Genomic DNA, 19713 nt, shown 5'->3' on the forward strand with positions numbered 1-19713 from the left:
CACACAGCTGCCAGAAACTAAATGGCTTCATTAAGTGGACCTAGTTGGTGTTATAAAATTCTGGTTGTTTAACCTTATTAGGTTAAAGCAATTAAGAAACGGTTTTTCTCACAGTTAACAGTTTGAATACCAACATATTTATGGTTATTTGACTGCTTTGTTTGAATATGGTAAGATAACAATTAAATAAATTGTTGTTTAACCATTTTCTCTGATACATTTCTAACAGTGCACTCAGATGACTCATTGATTACATGTAATTTTTCCCCCAACCACGGCAAAGGATTCATGGGAGATTATGTTGTTTGCTTGCCCTGATTCTTGGCAAATCGGATATTGATTTAATAAAAATTTTACTCTTAGATCGAATTCGTAAGAAACAGTAACAGGTCAGAACAGTCGAACTTAAATATCAGAAAAATGCTGAATTTTTGAAGTAGAATCTTAGTACTACGCGTTATTCTGCTATGTATGCATCCTTTTTAAAACAACGTTACATTCACTTAAAATGCTATCATGCGACCTGATTAATTCGTTATTTGTATTAGACGGTACCCTTCTTCTATTCTTAATTTATAACCCTGGAGGATGGTACTGTTATTGTAACTGTATATGACTCTATCAAACGGAAGCACTTTCCACTTGAGCAATCCATTATCGAACCTATTTTTATGAAAAATAGCATCCATTCGTCATTAATGGTTTTTTATTTTCTATAAGTGTCTATCAATGCTGTTAAATTTTTATATTCTTCGCATGTAATAAAATCAACTAGTTTTATTTCAAGAAAGATCCCAAGGACACTTATAATTTTTACTACAGAATAAATAAACTTACCGTACACATCAGCTCGTTGAGAAGATAACGTATGAAAATCTAAATTTACAAGTTCAGGAGCAGGAAGATTAATTTTGTTAGCCTCTTAAATATTTGCAATGCCTGCTGAAGCGATATGTAGTGAAAGAAGAATCCATTTTTGTAGAAAAGAAGGGACCAAATATGGAATTTTAGTTTTGATTTCGACGTTTAGTTACGTTACTCACAATAATTCTCCGTATTTATTTGTTGGTCAAATTCTTCTGCAATCTCAATAGATTCATGCTAACACTGCTCTTTATGAAAAACCACGTAGATTTCGGAAGAGATAAATGTTATATTTCATACAAAAACGTTTTTTATTGTTACTTTGCACTCTAAACTTTACATTTTTGAATTTGAACACCGCAATTTGCAAAATCTTAATACTTAGATAAATTAAAATTTAAAAAAAAGTGAAATGTAAAAACGAAGGTTTCAATTTTAAGAAAAATTAAAATTTACGTTTTTGACCCATGAAAATGAAATCCATTCCGGGAGACAAATATTTATTAACTTGACAAAAAATTTTAAAATTATGTTAATTTGATCAATATTTGACGACAGTGAGATTGTTTTTTATCTACTTGAAATTTTTGATTTAATTTTTTTTTCGTGATATACCCTAGTTTCAAATACATAAAAATTTCTCTAAAAATTTAAAAATAATTAAATAAGTATTAAAACGAAAATTTTTATGTCGTGTATTTTAGAAATGCATAAAATATTATATATTTTAGATACCTTTATTGAATCCTTTTGAAATTTCAATTTGAAATTTGCCATTTAATCAATCATATTTTTAAAACAATTTTATTATCACGAAATATTAAACTCTTTAAAAATAATTTTTATATGAAGACATGCGAAATAAAAAAAAAGGTATTTTCTTTTGACTAAAGAAAAAATTGACAAAAAAACAACCTTTATCTGAACAATGCATACTGTAAAAAATCTGCACTATTAAATAGTAAATCTCTCAATTTTCTTGAAATTTTCCTGCAATACGATAAATGTTTTTACTATGTTTACCCATATTAATGCTTCACCTTACTCACGCACTTATCTTAAGTTTCAAGGCAAACAATTTACATAATTTCATGTATTGTAAGATATATTTTAAGTTTTCCTTTAAAGAAAATAAAATCTACAAATTTTTAAACAAAATATATTTAAGCATAAAAATATGCTGCAAATATAAAGGAAGCTTATTCTATTGCGCATTACAAGAAGGCAAATCCTTTTTTTTCAACTGAACTGAAACTTAAAAACAAAAATAAGAACTGGAAAACAGAATTGATCTAACCACTGATTCTTTACTGTCAACTGCTGTAAGCCATAATTGTCCCGACTTGAGTGTTTGTCACCGATTCCTTTAAGAGAATCTTAAGAATAATATGATTAGTGAAAGAGGAAAAGATTGCATGTAAGTGCTCTTCTTGGATAAAATGTTTTTATCCAAGTTATTCTTACCGTAAAAGTAATTGCACCAGTGTGATCTTGATCAAAAGTGTTGAATACGTAATGAGCATACTGGCTAGTGTCAGCACCTTTTGGAAAATACTGGGCGTATATTCCTTTGAAAGTCTCTTCACGTACCATACCAGAAGGACATTCCTGTAAACAGAATAAATTAAGTGCACACTAACTTTCATTGATTTGTATAAACCTATTGTTTTCTTTTTCTTTAAGTTTTTCTAAAAAATAGGGGAGAGTGGGGTAAATTGTAACAGGGTACGATTGTAACAGAGCAAAAATTTCGAGTGTCGGGTTCTAGATTTGGTTCCTAGGTGGCGCACAAGGTGTATTTAATAAATCTACATGTACACCTCTGCTGGCAACCATTTTTATGTACTTTTGAAAGAGTTACATCACAAAAGATATTTTCAAGGTACGTAAGTACTTCTTTTGGTATTAGATTATTATATTGTAACAAAGTAATTTTGTTTAAACAAATAAAAATTATTAACCGAATATGCAAGTGGACACCTTAATCAACATTTCAATAAAAATGAATTAGTTTTGTTAATTAACTAGCAATGTTTTTAACAAATGAAGCTGAAATGGCGTCTTGGGAACGATTGTAACAATAAGTAAAGGGACGATTGTAACAGCTGAAAATAAATAATTTTATGTTTAAAAACCATTATTTAACTCTTTAAGAACCACCAATAGTTTCCTATATCATTTATATTATGTTGCATGTGCATTATTTTATTTTTCACCTTTCACAGCATAAATTAAAATTCTTTACCCCTTAGTCAAAAGTTTAACCCTTTAGGTCTTGCTCATTATTATTTTTAATCCTAAAATATCACTACTATTTTGATCAATAAAAAAATATATCACAACTATGATAACATGCATAATTAACTATGTTTTAGTTGAATTTATGAACTGTTACAATTGACCCTGTAAGTGGGGACAATTGTAACAAGTGCACGACTGTCAAAAATTGTTAATAACTAATATAATAACATTTAAAATAAGGTATTTTTTTTCTAGTAGAGGATAGTCTACTTTACTCGTCTGTCAATTAATACTAATAATGTATTGGATTTTTTTGTTAGTTAAAAATAGTTAAGTAAAAAATTTTACAATTGACCCTACTCTCCCCTATACAACTTTTGTCTTTATCCTTTATTCAAGCAATGAAACCATTTTATTTCATAATTTAGTATTCACAAAAGAATCTGTCTTAATAGTGTTTTTCGAAATCAATTAAAATAAAAGCAGCGGTAGCGTCTTAAGGCAAAACTATAGTTTTAAATCATATATTTATTTTTTACTATGAAGAATTATATAGGCTTTACAACAAAGAAATAAAATCTCGCCAAATTGGCGATTTTTTAATTAAAAAAAAAGGGTAAAAAATAATTTATTTTATAATCGTTCAACAATGGTTATAAAACAAAATCTTTGAAACGCTATTAAAAATTTCAGAAATAGCCAATTTGGCGAGATTTTTCCACTTAAGAGGATAATTATCAAAATCAACGAATAATTTATTTTCTTTTGCGCTAATTTTTATAAGCCCAGATAATGCAGGGTTACAGTAACTTTTTTTTGACAAATTAGCTCACAAAAGTGCTTCATTTTTCACAAAACTGCAGCTTTTCTGCGTGTTGACATTTCGCGCTATTTTTATAACTAGCATAGATGGAGCTGTCCATAGATCGGTAAAAATTTAATTTACAAATTTGTTTAATTATTAGAGAATAACAACAGTTATATAAATAATATATTATGCATCAAAAAGTCTTATTTTGAGTGACGACTAAGCCTTCAAAATTAATTTTCTTTAAACCTTCCATAATCTCTTTAATAATCCTAATAAACCTAAAATTTTCTTTTTAAGTTAGGTTTCCCACTTAAGAAGAGATCCATACAATCGGAATATCTAATTATTTAACATGTTCAAACTTCCAGATGCACTGTAATTTTAATTGCATTGAATCACCTTTCACAAATGATTTTGCCTTATTTTTCTTATGCTCTTGTGGAAAATGATTCACCTGACATCATGTGTAACTAACATACTATGGTTTAGTGATCAAATCTTAATATTATAATTTTCCTTTTTGAACGACGTGCTAAAAAGATATTTTAACGACAAATTTTTTGAACAGAAATAAGTGAAAGCAGTTTTTAAGACAGCAGTTAAGTTAATAAAGCATTGAAATACCGACTACAAAGCTAATTTATCTATTGATATTTCTAGGGAAAAATAAATTTGTATATTAGATTATGTTTAGTGGTTTTGTTGTTTCGTCAGTTAAATATTAATTTGTGACAACCCATGCGCACAATGTGTATACTTTTTTGTTTTCATTTTTTGATAAGGACTCCAATAACATACATTAAGAGTTTAAGAGTGGTTTTTACGAGACACCCGTTTATATTATCTAAAACATCATTATCTTTATAGTATTATATACATATATCTAAAACATGTAAGTCGGTATAACTTTAATATTTCATTCCCGAATATATTAGTTTAGAAATGAAATGTATTTTAAATTAAGTCCTAATGGGTCCACGCAACCTTTATATATGTCGGTATAACTTTAATTTTTCATTCCAGAATATATTAGTTTCAAAAGGAAATGTATCTTAAATTAAGTTCTAGTGGGTCCACGCAACCTTTATATATGTCGGTATAACTTTAATTTTTCATTCCAGAATATATTAGTTTCGAAAGGAAATGTATCTTAAATTAAGTTCTAGTGGGTTTACGTAACTTTTATATGTGTCGGTATAACTTTAATATTTCATTCTAGAATACATTAGTTTTAAAAGGAAATGTATCTTAAATTATGTCCTAGTGGGTCCACATAGCCTTTCGTTAAGGTAAGTAAAAATAATACGAAAATATAAATAAACACTGACGTTGCGACTTAAAAATTTTTCAAAATAAATATTAATTCTATATTTTTATTTTTTTCAGAAAAAAAAAATGAAAATAGTTGTTTGAAGAGCTATTTGAATCAGAAATATCTCATAAATTCCCTCAAAAGTAGCTTAAATAATATGACTTAAATCTAAAATGCGTTTTGTGCAATTTCAAATATTGGGGCTATTCAATGAAAACCTTGCATGCATTTTTGAACGCGAGTTAAAAGCAAAAAGAGAGAAAGATCTTGAAAAGGAATAAAATCTTACCTGCTTGAAGCCTCGATACATGAGTTGAAGTTCTCTTTTGTTGAATTTTGTCAGCTGACATAGGGTATCAATAGCTTCCGGCTTGAATCTTGCTTGGGCTCCATCCATTTCATCGAATTCACTGTCTGGAAAAAAAGAGCAAATACTCTCCAAAAGGCAGTTCTATCAACACAAGTCTATATAAACACTATAAATATAAATGATTTCTTTAAACACCAGAGAGCTAATATTTGTCATTTGAGAACCATCGGAATAGCACAAATATTAATTCTATATTACTGTTTGCTTAGTTTTTGGTGCAGCAACATTGCGACAGATTAAAAAAAAATAGTTTATTATTTTTAAAAAAAATATATATCTTTGATAAATGCTAGTTGAACAGCATGCTTATGACTGATTTTTTAAACTTTTTTTTATTCTTTGATTGCAGAAAATATTTTACATGTAGTTAGTAGTAACGGTGGCTCAGGGGATAGGGTACTCTCATTCCAAATGGGTATCCTGGGTGTATGTATCGGTGATGTCTACATATTACAAGTTCTAACCACGTTTTAGTGAATTCTTAATACTTCCATTAAAATAATTAACTGCATGTTAATCCCGATTATTTGTTTTACAGCTCCTGTTGCAAAGGTCTGAGTTTGAAGAGAAGTATAATTCATTTCTGAGCACCTAATTGTCATAATAATTGGAACAAAATATTACTGAAACTTGACCTTCAGTTGCAGCACATAGTTGCGATTTTTTATAACACTTACTTTCAGCTCATTGTAGCCTATTGCAACTTACTTTCAGCCCATTTTAATCCTAATAATTGTTCGTATTTTTTTCATTCTTAATTTTTTACTTTTATCTCTGCTTATATTGTCAATTTTTACACTTAAAAGCACAATAAAATTTATTTCGGACTAGAAAATTATCAGAACAGTTAGAAAAAAAAGTATTTAAAACTAGAACTTTAGTTACAGTTTATAACAGTAAACTTTTATGACATGTGGCTATTGCAAATAGCTGTCAGCTCCTCTTAATGCATTCCTTGTACTTTCACCATTAGAATTGACCTAATTTAAAAACCTTTATTTTTCATTCTGAGCTATGGTTACAAAGACTACTTTCGCTCTTAAAAATTAAAATTCTGAACATATAATTGTTAAAATATACAGTTGTGAATACATTTAAATGAGCTAAAGCAATTACAGGTTGCTATTCAAATAAATTCACACTACTTTTATCATAAAAACTGATTGCGTTTCAAGTCCAACACTACAAGAAATTATTAAAACTGAATCTTTAGACTCAGTTTATTCAGTCACTCTAGTAAAAAGTTGTGATATGTAGTTATTTTACATTTTTGCCAGATTATTTTAATGCATTCGTGATGCTTTATTTATAAGATTTGACAGTATTTTAAAATCTCGATTACAGACCTCTCGAATACAGAAACTCTGGGTGAAGAACTCATCTGTATATAAAAGTGCAATGTTATTGATTTCTGAACACATAATTATAATAACATTTAAGATAAGAAATAATTACAACTAAAATTTTAGTTGCAGTTTATAAGATTAAACTGTATGAAGTATAGCACTGATATAAATTTTAACCTCTGACAACAATTAAGTTTAAATTTAATTTACAATAAATTTATATTTCTGTTTATTGACATGACTTTTTGTAATATAAATTATTACAAAATTAATAGATACAATAATTACAATAAAAATCAAAAAATACAATAAAAATATTTTTTTCCAACCAAAACGGACAATTTAAGACATTCATGATGCTAACTGAGCTAATGCAACACCAAAATAAATAAATAAGTAAATAAAATAAATTAAATAAATGAAAATAAAATAATATCCAGTCGTTAACAAATAAAATTAAGAGTATGGAGTTTGAATAGATTGGTTACTTGACAAAATTCTTACCTAATAGTAGCTATAGATAAGTTATGTTTTGCTGTGTAAATGGATTGTAGAAAAAGCAATTTATCGTTTTGATGCATGTCCAAAATGCATCGTACGAAACCACGCTATTATTTTAACAAAAAATATATTGAATTAAGTACTTTAAACTTATTTATCTATCCTTGAAATAATTCTTTAAGCATTTAAGTATTTTCTTATGTTTCTATGAAATATTTCTGGAACAAATATCCTTGAAATAATTTTTTAAGCATTTAAGTATTTTCTTAAGTTTTTATAAATATTTCTGGAACAAAATGCCATTTTTTACGCATGAAATTTATCATTGTTTAATGTAACGTTTAATGTATTGTTTACTGTAACAAAAATGTAACGTACGCAACACCGATAGTCTTTTAACATAAATTTAGTATTTAAGACAATCTAATGTCCTGAAATTCAATGATAAAATTTATTTTAGTTTTGATTTTATTTAAATAGAAACTTATATTGCATAAGTAGTGAATATTTAGTGCATATAACATAAATACCAATAGAATTCAAAATTATCTGTTATTACGCTCTGTTTCCCATCTTTTCGAGCTACGTCGTTGTAGCAATTATTAATTGCTGTTAATTCATTCCATGTAGTTAATATATTAATTACTTTTGCTTTCATAACTGTAATTAATTTGAATGATCCCAGAATTGAAAAAAAAGTAATGATTATACATTTTCCCTCATCTTTAATTTTGGCATGAATTTTCATTTAAAAGAGTCTTTTGGAAACAAGTCAACACAAATGACATTTGAACAAATATTAATGCTCTTCATAATGACGAACAGCGAAGGAAAATTTAAATCAACTGCTCTAAAATATAATGCAGATTGAGTTTTGAAACAAATCCAAAAGCTTGTGACACTTTTACTTTAGTTAGTGTATAAATATGAATCAAATTAGACAACGCTTTGCAAATCTATGACTAGTATATTTTCAGTAGTTATTAATATTTTCAACTGACTGTGAATAATATTCTATAGATAATTAAGCATATTATATTTGAGAAAATTACTTTTCTCACAATTGCGAGGTTGATTTATTAAACTTATAAATTCTTTTTAAATAGTGAATTGATTCAAAAATATTTTCTGATTAATTCAGGGAAGTTGAATTAATTTGTTAAATATGCAAAATATACGAATTGACGATCATGTTTCATAAATAATCAGCTAAGATTTAATTTAATTTGCGACAAGCCGTACTATTTTGCGTAAAAGTTTTTTTTTCTTTTTTTTTTTTTAGTTGAAAAGTAAATGTGTTTTTCTTAAAAGTAAATAATTGGTTTTTCTTGCAAGATTTATTATTTTTTTTATGAATGCAAGAATTTAGTTAAATTTAAAGTGCGAGTCGTGAAGACTCAAGGGATAGAGCATTCGCCTTCCAATGAGGTGAATCGGGTTTGAATCCCAGTGATGTCTGGTCGATATGAATTCCGCATCCGGTTTGCACTGACCACAGTGCTAACGTAATATATCCTCAGTGGCTGTAGGATTATGGGTTAGAGTCCCTTTGCAGTCAGGCTAACCGAGGGAGGTTCTTGTGGTCTTCCTTTCCATGTAGCGCAAAGGCGGGTTAGTTCCATCAAAAGAGTTCTCAACGAAGGCAAATTTTTCACAATGCGTGATTTAGGAGTTCCCTTGTCTTCTGGATTTGATTCAAAATTATAGGGCTACGGAGTTGAACGTTATAGTCTTAAACCCAAAGAAATTGGGTCTGCTGCTCAACGACGGTTATAAAATAAAAAAATAATAAAATTTAATGTGCGTAAACACTTTTCAGAATCAAATGTCATATATTAAAGAGAAAAATTGCAATACATTTTATTTCATTTTTTAACAATTTCAAGCGTTTTGCTTAAAATGGTTTATTTGAATCTTTAAATATCGAATAGAAAACTGAATAATAACTGGAAAAATCAACATTACTTTGTAGTAAATTGAAACTTTAAAGTACAATTTTTAACTATGAACCTAATACATTTTACAAACTCGTCCTTGATTTTAAATATTTGCTGCACAATGCCCAAAAATTTAACCATAGCCTGAATAATTTCAATGGTCGAGTAATAAAATGTTATTTAATAGTTCAATGTTGATAATAATGACAATTAGGTAGTGAAAACGGTATTTTAAATTACGAAACTCAGACTCAAAAACTATAATTTCCCATAAATACACAGTTTAAAAAATTTTACGTCTATGTTACTGTCAGTGACCAAAAAAAAGTGTTCCAGCCATTGACTGCTTATGATGTGAAAATACAAACTTTTCGGGAAAATTTTTTCTCGTAAAATATTATGGACACACACCATAAATTAACATTATGTTCGTAAAAGGTATCTTTATTTCGGGAAAACTAAAACATGCCTATGATTTTTATGTCATTTTAAATTACGTAATTCTAAATGACCAAGCCTAACTTCAACACAATTAGTCAAAACATTCCAAAAAATTATTTTTTCATTTTCTCAAAACTTTTCGTTCAAGTTTCATATACCATTGAGAATTTAATAGTTCAAAATTATATAAAAATTGGTGGGAGCATTATTTTCTTTTTTTTAAACTTAAGAAATGCTAAATTCAGTTTTTAATTGTTATGAAAGAAGACTTTTACATAGAAATACTTCATTGTTTCAAATTAGTATTCATTTGGGGAAAATAAAATCAGCAATATTCTTTATTTTGAATGTCACAAACAAAGCAAATTTACCAATCACTCGTATTTTCTTAAAAATCATTGTTCTTATATTTAAAGAGAAAGGGTATGAAAATATTTCGAACTAAATATTCTAACTCCATTTGCGATAAAATAATCTAATTATGAAAAAAACAACTTAATTAACTATTATATGTGATGTACATATAAACGTAATTGATTACACATATATTGATATTTCGCATTTGCTCCAGTTTGGAAATCAAAACTGAACAGAGAAATATATTTTCTAAGCTTGAGCATTACAAGAGAAATATATCTTCTAAGCTTGAGCATTACAAGAAAAATGCGATTAAAATAAAAATATTCAAGACGAAACTTCAAAGACGAAATATTTTGCGGTCTTTTTCGTGCACTTTATATTCACGTTGGTTACCGTTTAAAATATTTTATTGCAAGATGTTATTTTTTTAAAGATAAAAAGTAATTTTTTATTTAACAGGACATCAGTTTTCTGAGAGCAAAAGGAATTTTTGATTAAGTTTTGAACTGATTTTTGGATTGATAAATGGAAAAGCTTCCGAAGCTCGAACGAATGTTTAAGTCGAAGGGTATTTTTGAAGAAAAAAAAATACCATTTTGAAAGAAATTTGGGATTTTTTTCTTTTTAAAAATATGTTTTTTTTGCATTTAGAATTAATTATGATAATGTTTTTCTTGACAGGTAGAGTAATAAATCGCTTTTCTTTAAAAGAATCTTGAACTTTAAAATTAATGAATTTACTCAGATTGTTTGTGAAAGACTTTAGAAACAAGACTTTGATGCATAAAAGAATCATATTAATGTCACATTAATATGATATTAATGTATTTGATCACTCAAATGTTTCTTTTTACGAATTCAAAATTTTTAAATTATTTAAGTTATTATTTTCTTTCTAATTCTGAATTTTTTTAAAATCTTATTTACCTATTTTTTACGCAAGTATGAAATTAAAATCATGCATTTCTATTTTTTTAAAAAAAATCTACGAATCTTTATGATAATTTAAAATGCTATTATCGTAATACAATTTAGGTAATTCGTATTACAATTCAGGTAAAATAATCTCACACGGAAATTGCTGGTGAAATTACCATACCGGATGGTAATGACACTTGTGGTAAAAAAAAATTAAAAAAAAACGTAGTTCCAGCTAATAAAATCAAAACATACGGTATTTGATAATTTTTCCTTTTATATGGTAACAGTTTGCGGGAAATTCTGGTTTTTAAAATTATAGTTCTCAATACTTAAAGTCCTTAATAAAAAATACAAAACTGAAAAGTTAATTAAACAGAATTAATGATTTCTATGCTATATGCTGTAAGGTATCATGATAAAATTACAAAATTTTACCGCATTTACCGAACTTTATGACACATTATAAAACCATATTTTATTGTTAATTTTACCAAAGTGCTTTAGTATAAACCACCGAGCTTTTTAGTGTTGTCAAGGAGTCAGAAACACGGTAAATTTTACCATATTCCGGTAGTTTAATTAGTGTATGTTTCAAAAACGTTTTATATCGCTTTTATTATTCTCTGTCACGAATAAAAACTTAATTATCACAATTACAGTCTGATGATTACCTCTACTTTACATTTACTTTCAATTCGATATCCTAATATTGTAGTAAAATAAATAACAAATATTTCAAAAAATTTTCCGTATGATAAATAAAAATTTAATTATTGCAATTGAATCTCAAATGCATTTAATTAAAGTATTTTTAAAAGTGTTTTTACAAAAGTTTTTTTTTCTTTTTCATAATAACTATCGATTTTTGCAATAGTGAGTGAATACAAAGTTAACGTAGATATTTAATGATTTTCAATTGCATCACATTTTTATTATGTTATGCGTTTTTTTTAAAAATCAAAGATAATTATTTATTTCGCATAATTATTTATTTCTCCTTATTGCTTAAAAAAAACGGAATAATATTTATTTAGTTTTATTTACAGTTATAAAATACTCGAAATTATTTTTATATGATAACGACTGAATTAGTGATAAAGTTTACTTAGTTCCAGGAAAATTATTGACTTTTTATCTAGTTTTAACATAAAATTTATAAACTGCTGTGATGCAGTTGATAAATTTGACAAATTAATGATTAATGATGATTGACAAATTAATTTTTGCTTAAAATGTAAATTTTCAAAATACTCATTTTTAATATACTGGCACTGTTTTTATCACAAACTTGTATAAAAAAAGTATTTTAGTTGAGAGATACTTCTTTAAAATAGAATATGAAGTTTTATTACTAAATTTGCTAAATTGTAATGCTGTGAGTGAATACAAAGTTAACGTAGATATTTAATGATTTTCAATTGCATCACATTTTTATTATGCTATGCGTTTTTTTTAAAAATCAAAGATTATTATTTATTTCGCATAATTATTTATTTCTCCCTATTGCTTAAAAAAACGGAATAATATTTATTTAGTTTTATTTACAGTTATAAAATACTCGAAATTATTTTTATATGATAACGACTGAATTAGTGATAAAGTTTACTTAGTTCCAGGAAAATTATTGACTTTTTATCTAGTTTTAACATAAAATTTATCAACTCGTCTCCTTCTTATATCTTATGGATAAACGAAGAAATGATTCTCCAGAGTTTCTTGTATTTAAAATATTACTGGTAAAATAGCCAAATATGTTTTTGAAAAAGTAAAAGTTAACCGTTGCCTTGTTTAAAATTTCACTGGATTTTAAATATTTGGAATGAGTCCTGTTGTCACTATCAATATTATGTAACTATATCCCATTACGCTTTTTTTATATTTGCAGTTTAGTACCCTAAATTTCTTTCATTATGGAATCAGTAATGGTTATGTTCATTTTCTTTTTGGCATACATTGATACGACCAGCATTGTATTGAAAACATTTGGCATGGTATCTCTTTCTATTGAAATCTTGGCGAATTTTTCTTATTTTAAAAACAGGCCGAGTGCCAGAGAAGATTTAACTCAATTCCCAGATTTATATTGAGCTCGTTTAAATTATGAATAACTTATGTATTCAAATACTGATAATTTTTTTTAACTTTATCTATCAAAAAATATTTTTTAATAACCTATAAATAAATCTTATCTATTATGTTCAAACTCAATTGCTGGTATTAAATTTTTATTGAAACTTGAGGTAGTTATATAAGCAATTCATACAGTCTGCAGTACGTATTGCTTATATAATTACCTCAATATGATTGACAAATTAATTTTTGCTTAAAATGTAAATTTTCAAAATACTAATTTTTAATATACTGGCACTGTTTTTATCACAAACTTGTTTAAAAAAATATTTTAGTTGAGAGATAGAATATGAAGATAATATAGAAAAATAGAATATATTTAGAAATATATATGAAGATAATATAGAAAAATAGAATAAAATAGAATATGAAGTTTTATTACTAAATTTGCTAAATTGTAATGCTTGAAATTAGTTTTAAAATACACTCTTATGCTTCATTTAAAAAGTTTTCTAAAATTTATTCTAGAAATATATCATTCGATGTCAAAACTTAATATTCCCAACAATTTCAATAGTTTTATTCAATTTATGTCTTTTATGGTCTTCTATTTGTCCTATTCTAGTCTTATATTCGATTTAAGTCTACTATTCAATTTAGGTCTTTTACATTTCTGAGCCCAATTTTTTAAAAATATGATATAAGCAGAATATACCAGAAACGTTGCTGTAAGTTATTATTTGGATAGCAGATTATATTGTGTGTGCCACTTGATATTGTCTGTAAAATATTGTATTTACGTTATAAAATGGGAATTGAATAGCAATGCCTGCTTTTCGTTTTGCTTTATCACTTTATCGCTGAGCATTTAACCCAGAATTTAGGGTCATTTTAACTGATTATTTTCTGGTAATAAAAAGTGTTTTTCTTTTTCTCAGGATATTCAATGGAAGCCTGAATAATACACATTAAATCAGTGGATAAAAAATAACACTTAAAATAAAGAAAAAATTAAAAATTAGTTGAAGCACTTTACGCAAAAATATCACGAGCAGAAGAAAATTATGGTAAAATTACCGTATTGTATTGACATTTTTGGTAGAAAAGAACATAATTCATAATTCTGGTTAATAAAACCAAAATATGTGGTATTTGAACAACTCATTTGGTAATTATTCCTTTCATATGATAACGATCCCCTGGAAATTCTGGGTTTCAAAATTACAGTTCTTATTATCACACATTTAGTGAAAAAAAAAGAAAAACTGATAAGTAAATTTGACTGGATAGATGGTTTTTATGCCAAGCTCTAAGTTATCACGATAAAATTATCAAATTTTATCACATTTATCAAATTTAATCACAAATTTTAAAACCATATAGATAAAATCATCACCAAAGCTATTCTTTAAAAATTATTGTGCTTTTTGTTGTTCTAATAAAACCCGAAACAAGGTAAATGTTACTACATTCTAGAAGTTTTGACCAGATGTTTTTTCTCAGCACATATTAAAGTATAATAAACATCAATATCTAAAGAGGAAAAATTTTAACCAATGTTTTTTACTCGCACTTACTTTTGCAGCATAGAATCTCACTAGGGAATCCTTAAAAAAACTTAGTATGAAAGTAATAGGTTAGCTGGGACAAATAAGTACTGAAAGATATTTACTCCATATCAGGAGAAATTATCGAAATCGAGTAGCATGAACAAGAAAATAAAAAGATTTTTACGTCATCCAAGGGACTAAATGTTTAAAGTAACAATGGGCTTTCCACATAGCATGAAGAACTAACAACTTCTAGATTTACAACATTTCGAACTAGAAAAAAAAGCGACCACAACTAAGGTGATTTGAGCCGCGATGGCTCAGGCTATAAAACGTTCGCCTCTCACTGAAATGACCCAGACTCAAATCGTAGGGCTGGCGGATTCTTGCGAATTCTACACCCTGCTCACACCGACCACAGTTCTGACATAAAATATCCTCAATTTTAGGCGGATCATGGGTTAGAATCCCTTTACGGTCGGGATAACCGTGAGATGCTTTCGAGCTTTTCCTTTCCATGTAACGGAAATGAGGGGAGATTTTATCAAAAAGGTATCCAAGAAGGCTAGTTTGACTCAATGTTTGATCCAGGAGTTCTCTTGTCTTCTCTGTAGGATTCAAAATTGCAAGGCTACGGAGTTGAACGTTGATATTCGTAAACTCAGAACTGAGTCAGCTGTACAACGCCGGTTATAAAATAAAATGAAAACCAAAGTTGGTTTAATGTTTTGAATTCCAGTTTCAAATTACATGAATTAAGAAGCAAGAGTAGGAGATCAAAAGTTTTGTATCGCTTAATCCTGTATTAGATAGATAATGGTTAAAGATAATGATAAGGCAATGAATACTTATTTATTTAAAAGCACTACCAACATTAAATGATTTCATACGAAATATCAAATAAATTTTATCTATATTATATGCATGGCTTAGTGAGAATGACTTGCATGCTTGGTGTTCCGTAATCTTAATGCTCATTAACTATTTTTCTTGTGAATAAAATAGTTAGAAATAGAGCAATGCATTGCATTGAAATATTTTATATTTTAAGAATGAATAATTTTATCACAAATATACCGTGGAACTAAATGTTCTCTACATCTATCTGAGCAACATTTCAAAATATTTTAAATATGAATTGCATTATTCAGCCTTTTAACCATCTATATTTGATATGGTATAAGCTCTAATTGTTTTATTTTTAACAGAAATGCAACAATAGAAAAATTAAAAAGAATATTAAAAAATTATCAGACTAAAAGTTTATTAAAAATAAAAAGCGCAATAATTTATTTTGTACAAAACAAGGCATACTATTTGCATTTGTTATTATTTTTTAGCAAACACAACTCATTTATTTTCAAAGAAATGTTAATATATGTAATACTAAAAAATGAAGGGAAAAAAAACTTAAAAAAAATATTGCAATGTTTGTCAAGATTAACTGACAATTTTGGAAAAAAATAAGAACAATAGAATAAACAACAAATTATAAAGCATTACCAAACAAAATTGATATTTAACATAAAAACAATAGTTTGTTTTGTAAAATATAAGATGCAGTCAATATTCGTTATTTTTCTCTAACAGCCATCACACACTAAGAAAAGTAAATATATTGCAAAAAACATAAATTCAGAAATTTATTGCAATATATTACACAATGTTCCATTGCACTTTTTGAAAGAAAAATTATTTTTAAAAAAATGCTAGGTATTGCTGGAAATCTCTTTCCTTATGGAAGAAAAGGAAATTGAAACTGTGCCCTGATTTATAGTGTCTACTCACGTCTGAAGATTTAAAGACTGCTTTTAGAGTATTTTAGTAAAAAAGAAAATATTCTATGATGTTCCTTGGATTTGAAAGTCTGATATCCGAATTTTTGAAAGTTTTCGAATAGTTCTTGTAAAAAGAAGAGAATTGAAAATAGATTGCCAGAAAAATGATATCATTTACTCAAATATCGTAAACTGTACCGTTTATTTGTCGATCTTTTCTGAAAGATTATTGTTTTAAAATGGATTGCTTGAAATGTTATAAATTATTTTAAATGCTTCACTTCTTTGCAAACTACTTTTCAACATAATGCTCTTAGTTTTGTTTCTTCAAAATACTATTGGAATTCTAAGAAATATGGAAATAAATATAATTTATATGTATTGCAAATAAATTTAAAGTAGTAATGAATAGCAATTTTTATTTACATTGTAATTAGATAAGTTTATATTATTTTTTAAATTGCATAATATATTTGACAAAGGATTTTTATATTATAAATATGATACGCTAAATGATTTTTATATATTTATATGAGATATAGATGACAATCATTTTCTAAAAAAATATGCTAAGTACAAATATTTTTAAATTTTATTATAATAATTAATTTAAAAATGAATTCAAAGTACTAATTTCTATTAATAATTAAGAATTATATTGTAAAAAGAGAAATTATAAAACGTTATCTCTTAATTTTTGTTATTGCGTTGTATTGCATTGTGTTGAGCAATACAACGCTTTTTCCTTTACAAATTGGTTTCGTGACCCCAGCATTTGTGACCTTTCCTCCTTTTAAGGTTCATTGCTATATTTTTTTAAAGGTATTTACATCAGTTTTAGTTTCTTGCATCATTTAATTTTATTTTTTTATGAAACTAACATTGCAATTTGCAATTACTTTATGACATAGCCAATTTCAACAATTACATCAAATTTTTGTGTTAAAAAGTATTTTTATAAAAAAAATTAAAATTAAACAAATTTTCAATAATTGAGAAAGTATTTGCTACTTTTTAAGTACCCAGTATATTTAATGAAAATAAACATTTATTACACAGCATGAAAACTAAGATAATTAATATACAACTGAAAAGAAATACATCAATGAATAGAAAAATATGAATGCAATGAGCAAGAGGTTAGTTACAAGTAATTATTATGTATTTCTTTTGGCATAATAAAATTAGATATTGTAACAAACTCTCCTCTTTCCCCCACTACAGCGCAGAGGAGAGTTCGTTACAATATCCATTTGTTTTAAAACATCTTTGAGAATATTTATTGAAAAAATATGTAAAAAAGAAATTTTAATAAGAAAAACACTTCTGGTAGTAACATGCTACTGTTAATTTGATAAATAGGAAATGTTAATAGGCATTTTAAAATATTCAAAAGGGTTTAATGAATAAAAGTAGCTATATTAAAAGTGGGTAAAACATAGTTGCTACAAATATTAATATGCCTTTTTACTATGTCTTAGTTATAGATACTAATTATGATATTTATTTATAATATATCAAAAAGTAAGCGTTAGAAGCAACAACTCCTTAAGTATGAAACTTTTTAAACTCAATGGAAAACAACTACTATTGAAGAAATAAATTTTATCGTTAACGTTATTTTCCTTCAAATCCTCTATTAAAAATCGCAAAGAACAAGCATTTCTAGATAAACGTGTCAGTTAGAGTTTCATACTTTATGACTTTTTCCTAACTAAAGATTATAATAGTCTTGAAATAGTTTTATAATGAAATCACCCAGCAAAGAAAAAAAGTCTTGATATATACCGAAGTAATTTTTTTTAGAAAACGTATCACAAATTTTACGCTCTTTTAAAACGATTTCATTGATGTGTTCTTGCAAGAAGAAATTTAGACATATTTGAAATATTTTATCGTTTCATATGTGATCTTTTTAAAATTAGCTAATATTTAAAAACTAGTAAGGTCATAACTTAAAAAATATAATAATTTTTGTTTCTGTTCCTTATGCGGCCATAATAGACATCTATTTCAACTGCAATTAATTATAAATACTGATTATACTGAAATTGTAATGATGATTACAAGCAACCTAAGCATACAAAGCATGTATATACATTATAAATATACATATGTTATATCAAAAATATTTGTTTTTTAATAAACATGTAATTTTAAGCAATGATTGCTAATGCATTATCTACCTACCACAGCTTTAATATTTCTAAAATCTAATAACAAGATATTATTAAAAGAAAAAACGGAGAGCATTAGTTACTAAGATTTCCCTCAAAAAACATTTATTTTAACAAAAACCTTCTTTAAACATATTAATTATGCGTCTCACACTGAGAAAAAATTATGGTCAAAACTGCCAGAATATGGTAAAATTTACCCTGTTTCTGGCTCTATAGGATCAACAAAAAGCTCTGCAATTTTTACCGACACGTTTTGGTAATCATTTTTGGAACATTAACACTAAAATATGGTTTTTTAATGTGTGATAAAATTTGGTAATTCTATCATGATACTTTAGACTCTAAAGTATCATCTAAAGTTTAAAGAATAACATAAGTCATTTATTAGGATAAGTTTACTTTTCAGTTTTATATTTTCTACTAAATCTGTGGTAATAAGAATTATAATTTTGACGAATTTCCAGAAAGGAAGAATTTATGGTAAACCATTACCATTTTAGTTTTATTAACTAGAACTATTTATATATTTATTTATTTTTATTAAAATCGTCATAGCTGTTAATGTCAAAATATCATGGAAGATTATTTTACAAGAATTTTTTTTCTTTGGGCAATGGCAAGTGATCATTTAAGTTGTAATCGTAATTAATGAGTGCATGATCATGAGTTGTGATCATGACTCTGCAATCATTGATCATGATTGCTTGTAATCAAAATTATCAAAGTTAGGAATATTTTTTAATCAAAGTTATGTATGTTAAAGTTATGATTTATCAAAGTTATTATGAGTACTTGGTTATGAATAATTACACCGTTTACGAGAAGTTGGTTATTTGTAATCAATTAATTATGAGCTAAGCTTTGTTGTGCCGGGCATTAATTAGCAGAACACCACCTGGTGCCTGAAACACACGTTGGAACCCTCGTTAAAAAGACATTGCACAAAAAAAAGGCGAAAGCCATGAATTACTTATGCTCTAATGATCGGATTTTAACGCACTAGAACTCAATATTATTGGTTCGGGGACTTA

General features: G+C 26.7%; 1 protein-coding gene across 8 annotated transcripts in view; it reads right to left on the reverse strand.

The window, feature by feature from the left end:
* Window positions 1-19713, reverse strand: part of LOC107446668 (A-type potassium channel modulatory protein KCNIP1) — a 197124-nt gene that overhangs the window by 8842 nt on the left and 168569 nt on the right. For all 8 annotated transcript variants that reach the window (XM_071187435.2, XM_071187433.2, XM_071187431.2 and 5 more), the window contains 2 exons: window positions 5518-5642; window positions 2329-2472 (listed from right to left, as the gene is read on the reverse strand). In XM_071187435.2, the coding sequence (XP_071043536.1) occupies window positions 2329-2472; window positions 5518-5642 (269 nt within the window). The remainder of the gene's footprint in view (window positions 1-2328; window positions 2473-5517; window positions 5643-19713) is intronic.

Source organism: Parasteatoda tepidariorum, chromosome 11 (genome assembly GCF_982258835.1).
Source record: "Parasteatoda tepidariorum strain Cologne lab strain chromosome 11, Ptep-v5.0, whole genome shotgun sequence".
Taxonomy (NCBI): Eukaryota; Metazoa; Arthropoda; class Arachnida; order Araneae; family Theridiidae; genus Parasteatoda; species Parasteatoda tepidariorum.